We start from the raw sequence: 6,000 nt of genomic DNA, 5'->3' as shown, positions 1-6,000 counted from the left end.
CTGTCAAGTGTCAACCATCATTTCCTGTCAGTTAATGTTGAGTGTTGCCAAGCTTACAGATTTGTCCGTAGATCTGCGGATTTTTGGCTTCATCTACGGATGTTAATAGCAAACAAATACCTATAATAAATGGCCAAATGCGAGAAAGACTCGTGCACCGAGGGTTCCGTACTGCAGTCGTAATTTTTCGATATTTTGCATGATAAATCAAAAACTATAATGCATAAAAATAAACAAAAATCTGTTACCGCTATGACGTCATGTAGAGGTTAAAATGTATCGCCCGCCCTACCACTATTAAAGAAACAGGAAAAACAAGCAAATACCACCACTAACTACCGCCACAAAAATATGTCTTTTAGAACAACTCAACGTACGTTTCGCTCCGACAACGGAATATTTTCCGGAGATGATAGCTGTGTTCGTTTGCTTCACTTTGTGTGTATGTGCGCACCACAAACCAATAACATTTGTCACCAATAATAATGTCAATTGTCAGTCTCTGACAAGTGACATTTGCTTCAAGTTTAAGCAACTGCGCATGCTCAAATCCTGTACATGCGCACAACAGTAGGCAAACCAACATGACTGTAAACTCTACAATGCAAAAACCTATAACTAAGTCCCGCAAATAATCCGTTACTCTACGGATTTTTAAAAATTCATGTCTGGCAACACTATTTAAGTTGACGTACTTTGGTCTGTGGTTGACGATGACGTTTAACTTTACTGAACGAAGAAATTTTCTTCGCCTCAAGAAAACAAAACAGTAGGAGTAGGGCTAGGAATCGAAATATTTAATTAAAAGCGAATTAAATTATTAATTATTTTATTATGTGAGACTTCAGTGTTTCTAAAATGTGTGACGAAACTAACCAAGAGCGCCAAGACAGCGAACTAGTCGCGTTACAGGTGAAATACTTAAGTTTTCACAACATCTTACATTGAAAAGGAGCCAAAATTATTAACTGTTTTGAGTTTAATCCTTGATAAACTGTATAAATTGGCAAGAAAACTCTGTAATTAGTTACACACGCTTTGATTTCGATTACATATTTGTTTTATAGACAAAATATGCAATAACACAGAAGATATGCTACTCGTCTAGAAAATTGTTTATTTGAAGGAATTGTATAGTTTATTAAACAAATTGCAATCTATTACTTGAGATAGTAGTATCTAACCATCAAAATAAGTACCTACATACAAAGAAAGCCACAATTTCAGTCCTATCTATTTGTTTTTATTACTTTTTGTGTACAACAGCTGAACTATATGTCAATATGTTTTTCCAGTCAATCTACGAGGAAGCAGTGGTAGATAACAGAAGGAAGCCAGTGTGGAATGAGTGGCGCCCTCTGAATGTTCTCTTGACCTTGCAACCTTCCAATACTAGTGCAGGAATCCATTGTGGTGCTACCTTGCAATTTGAGTGCTGTCATAACTATCCAGATAAGTAAGTCATATCATTTTGAAGTAGGTAATAATCTACTGAAACCAGTTAACAAAGATGTTAACAATGTGGTCAATTTTGTTGTATAATTTTTTTATTTTTTTATATACTAGCGCATGGCTGCAATGAGACCTGCTGGCAAGTGATGATGCAGCCTAAGATAGAGTGCGCTTGCCTAGAAGATGCCTATTCAATCTTGACTTGAAGAAACCCATATTTTAAGTGGAGATGAAAACTGATGCCAGAAGAGGGAAGGGATACAAACTCTAAATGAACTGGCCTAAATCTAGTGCTATCATTTTCCCCAGAGAGCATTATGAAAGGAATTTTAGTTTAGTTGCATGTGTGTATTGTTACTGTGTGTGTATGTTGTGTGTTGTCACTGTGTGTATGTATACAGGCATTGTGTATATATGGAATCTCATTCTCTAAACTTTAATTTTGTGGACTGGTTCAGTTCTTATTGCCCGCTTCTCAATTCTTATCGAAATTTGACTCCATCCTCCAAGTCTGGTCCCTGATCACTTTGTAATTTAAACATTCTTCATATAACTTTTTCAGACCACCAAATATACAAATAAACAAAAGCTTTGGACTCTCAGATGACAACACACAGAAACTATTGAAAGAATTGCAAAAACTAGCTGACGAGTTGTGTGGTGAGGTTATGATATTTCAGCTAGCTCAACATACAGAGGTGAGTTACAAATAACAATTAGTTGAATTACCCACAGACCACCACCACTTATAGATGCCTAATAGCTGGACACCCCCAATCACCAAGTTTAGGCAGTTGCTTAGCATAAAAGTCGGCCCGCGTTCATTCGGTATCCTGATTCCGCACATTGTCTTGATTACGTGACTGTTGAGTCCACCAATTACAACAAAGCTTTCTCCCCTATACCCCATCAAAATTTTACGAATTTGTTTTCATGCAAAACCTTGTTACATACAACCTTGTTACAACCTTGCATACTCTTGAGGTTGAAGTCTCTTTACCAAAAAACCGGCCAAGTGCAAAGGCAGACTCGCGCATCGAGGGTTCAGTATTACAGTCGTATTTTTTTTACATTTTGCAAAACTATTATGCATAAAAATATTTCATATGGCCACTTGGTATTTTTAGTTATATTGAACGTCATATTTGAAAGTTAAAAATACTAATTATTTGTTCATTTTAATTTTTGTTTGTTTTTGTTTGTAATCACAAATTAACGGTTTTCGGATTTATTCCTTTTCATGTGCTATAAGACCTACCCACCTACCAAATTTCATGATTATAGGTCAACAGGAAGTACTCTATAGGTTTTCTTGACAGACACGATGAATAGACGGACAGACAGACAGACGACGAAGTAATCCTATAAGGGTTCCTTTTTAGGGTTATGTACCTCAAAAGGAGAAAAGGACCTGAAAACTGTTATTCTTTCAGCAATTTTTAGATAGCCACAATAAACCAATACTATCTTTTTATGAAGAAATGGTTAAAGAGAAAGATGAAATGGAAAAATTAAAACAACATGACATCCAAGTTAAGGAAAATGAGGAGGTATGTATATATATTTAAAACTTAATAATGCTTGTGACTTCATCCGCGTGGATTTACGTTTTTTTTTTAAATCATATGGAAATCGCTGGTTTTCCAGAACAAGTGGTTAGGTATTGAAGTCGGATTTTATCATTTTTGTAAAAAAAAATATGATTAATGTATGTAAACATTTTGTTTTAGCTCCAAAAAATGAAAGACGAGATTCAACGTTGTCAAAAAGCGATGCGAGGTAGTGTAGATAGTTCATGCAGTTCAGACTTAAATAGTGAACATAGGAACGGTGAGGGTGATGCGCCCAAACTTTTATAGTAAGTTTGCTTTACTTTACTTTAACTAGACAAAAAAAAACTTACGATAAAATGCAGTCCCCCTGGTAGTCTATAACCATCAATTTTAATTTCATTCATAGCATCATGGTTGTCATGAGCAAAGACACTAAGGGCCAACGCATATAGACAGAGTGGAGTGGAGGTGACTTTTTTAATAACAACTTAAACTCAGCTCTAGATACTTTCACATATCATTAAATAGCTGATGCCTGCGACTTCGGCTACGTTGATTTAGGGGTTTCAAAACGCTGTGGGAACTCTTTGATTTTCAGTCTAAAAATAGCCTATGTCACTCTCCAGGTCTTTAATTGTACCTATGTAAAAAATCACGTTGATTCGTTGCACCGTTGCGACGTGATTGGCAAGTGAAGGGCAAACCAATAAACCAACAAACAAACACACTTTCGCATTTATAATAAGGGTACTGATTAGTAGTGATTAGTAGATAAGGAGGAGACTAAGAACATGTGGCGCGCTGTCGCTGTTATGCTTAAGTAAATAAATATTTACACTTTATTCTGCTGGTGTGCTTTGAGCCTTAACAAAAGTTCAAGTTAGCAATCCAACTACTAACAAATGTTTTATTGTCCTTAGTTATGCCGACGACAGAATGTTGGCAGCGAAAAAGATCTCTAAAAAGAGCTCTGGCGCAGTCCCTTGTACGTGCAACATTAAAGGGGCAAAGGTGTTGCGATATACACAGAAGAATAACAAAAAAGTTTATATTGGGAACTGCATAGGTAAGTTCGTGGCGTGTAGAAGTCCCTAGAAGAGACCTATGCCCAGCAGTTTTTTTTTTATAAAAGAATATTAGCCATGTTAAATGACTAATACTCCGCTTTCCTCTCCAACTAAGCGTCAGGCTTGTGCTAGGAGTAGGTACGACAATAGTGCAACGGGCGGGGTTTGAACCGTCGTCGGCCTTTCGGTTTTCAGTCCACTCCTTTACCGGTTGAGCTATTGAGACTCTTAAATGATGTCTATCGGTAGACTATGACGATACAAAATTGAGTGGCAAAAGTGAACCGTGTCATATGGCTAGTATACGAAACCCAGACCATATTGACCAGCTGTTGACCTTTTTGTACCTTCCAGGTCACTCATCAAACGGCTCCACAACATTCCTAGCGATAGACGACGACGGAGAAAGAATTATCGCCAAAAAGTGGTACCTCCCTATCGCCACAGACTATCAAACTCGAAATCGACAACTAACCGCTTTCCAACAAGACCTAAAATCCATGTGTCGATTGAATCACACATCCCTAGTGCCGTACGTTGCCATGGAAACGTATACAGAATCAAAACGGACGGGTCGACAAAATGTGTACATTTTCCGAGACTTTGTATTAGGGACATCCCTAAAGTATTTACAAGAGAAATCGAACTTTGGGGACAAGTTAGAAAGGTTGAAATTAGTTCGGCATGTAGGGCTGGGTGTTTTTAGTGCGTTGAAGGAATTGCATAGTGTCAATGTGCTGCATAGGGATGTTAGGAGTGAGACAGTGTTTTTGGAAGATAGTGGCACTGTCAAATTGGTTGGTGCGGCCCTGGATGTCAGATTGGCTGAGGTGATGGAGGAAGAAAACTATTGTGACCGGTAAGTTTCATCAATAAATAAATAAATAAAATAAAAATATTTTTTATTCAAATAAACTTTCATAAGTACTTTCGAATAGTCGGATGCATCTACCACTGGTTCGGAATGCCTTTCCTACCGAGAAGAACTAGCAAGAAACTCGGCGGTTGCTCTTTTCAAATATTTGATATAGGTACAAGATTATGCCATGTATAAAATAGTATTTGCAGTCCTGTGCGTTGCTGGAACGAGCTGCAGGTCAAATCCACGCTCTAATAGGGTCTTGGACTATAGTAATAAAATGACGTGATTTTTTGTATAGCGGTAGTTTATGGGGCTAGAATTCATTAATAAAGAGAATAATTTAAGAAAAAAAAAAGATTTTCATTAATTTTTAAAATTGTTAATTACTAACGTCACGCCTGTATGGAAAGCGACTAATGACGTCACATGGCGTAAACGACGAATCTTTATAAATTTTTTAACATAAAAAATATTTTTCCGCAGGAATTACTCTATTTTTATCATAATATATTTATAGGCTCGTCACCACCAGAAGTATGTTATTATTATCGAAATTGAAGACTAAACCACTAAAAGATACAGATACGTCAGGATTACAACCTTTAGATTAACCGAGCCTTCGTGGGCATACTAACATCATTCTTGCACACTACGAGAGATATCACAGAACACACTCGAAGATAACTACAGCAACCCTCAACTATTAACCTACCGTCAATAATAAGTCATGATAACAACGTCTCTTATGAGACTAGACATCGCTAACTAACACTAGCTAAGTCCCTACCTAGCGACCGGCTCCAACCATCCCCATACCGGCCCCAGACCAACCAGCTAACCTAGCACACCACACTTAGTTCAATTAACCTCAACTACAACAATCACGTTAGTCTAATACAAATTGGAACGATACAAGAAGGACTTACCGATACACAGCTAGTGAACACACACTACACTGTCACACACACTTTCACAGCACCTTTCACAACCTAGTACTGTAACCTTACGTCTTAAACCACATTAGGTCACAACAACAATTATAATAACTTACAGTACGACACACATA

General features: G+C 37.3%; 1 protein-coding gene across 1 annotated transcript in view; it reads left to right on the top strand.

Moving 5' to 3' along the window:
• Positions 1-766: 766 nt before the first annotated feature.
• Positions 767-6,000, top strand: part of Gcn2 (eukaryotic translation initiation factor 2 alpha kinase Gcn2) — a 28,427-nt gene continuing 23,193 nt past the window's right edge. The window contains exons 1-7 of the mRNA XM_034978247.2: positions 767-912; positions 1,296-1,456; positions 2,015-2,150; positions 2,886-3,002; positions 3,183-3,310; positions 3,926-4,071; positions 4,427-4,931. Of these exons, the coding sequence (XP_034834138.1) occupies positions 859-912; positions 1,296-1,456; positions 2,015-2,150; positions 2,886-3,002; positions 3,183-3,310; positions 3,926-4,071; positions 4,427-4,931 (1,247 nt within the window). The 5' untranslated portion in view covers positions 767-858. The remainder of the gene's footprint in view (positions 913-1,295; positions 1,457-2,014; positions 2,151-2,885; positions 3,003-3,182; positions 3,311-3,925; positions 4,072-4,426; positions 4,932-6,000) is intronic.

The sequence above is a fragment of the Maniola hyperantus genome, chromosome 18 (assembly GCF_902806685.2).
Source record: "Maniola hyperantus chromosome 18, iAphHyp1.2, whole genome shotgun sequence".
NCBI classification, from domain to species: domain Eukaryota; kingdom Metazoa; phylum Arthropoda; class Insecta; order Lepidoptera; family Nymphalidae; genus Maniola; species Maniola hyperantus.
This window is presented reverse-complemented; position numbering and strand designations above follow the sequence as displayed.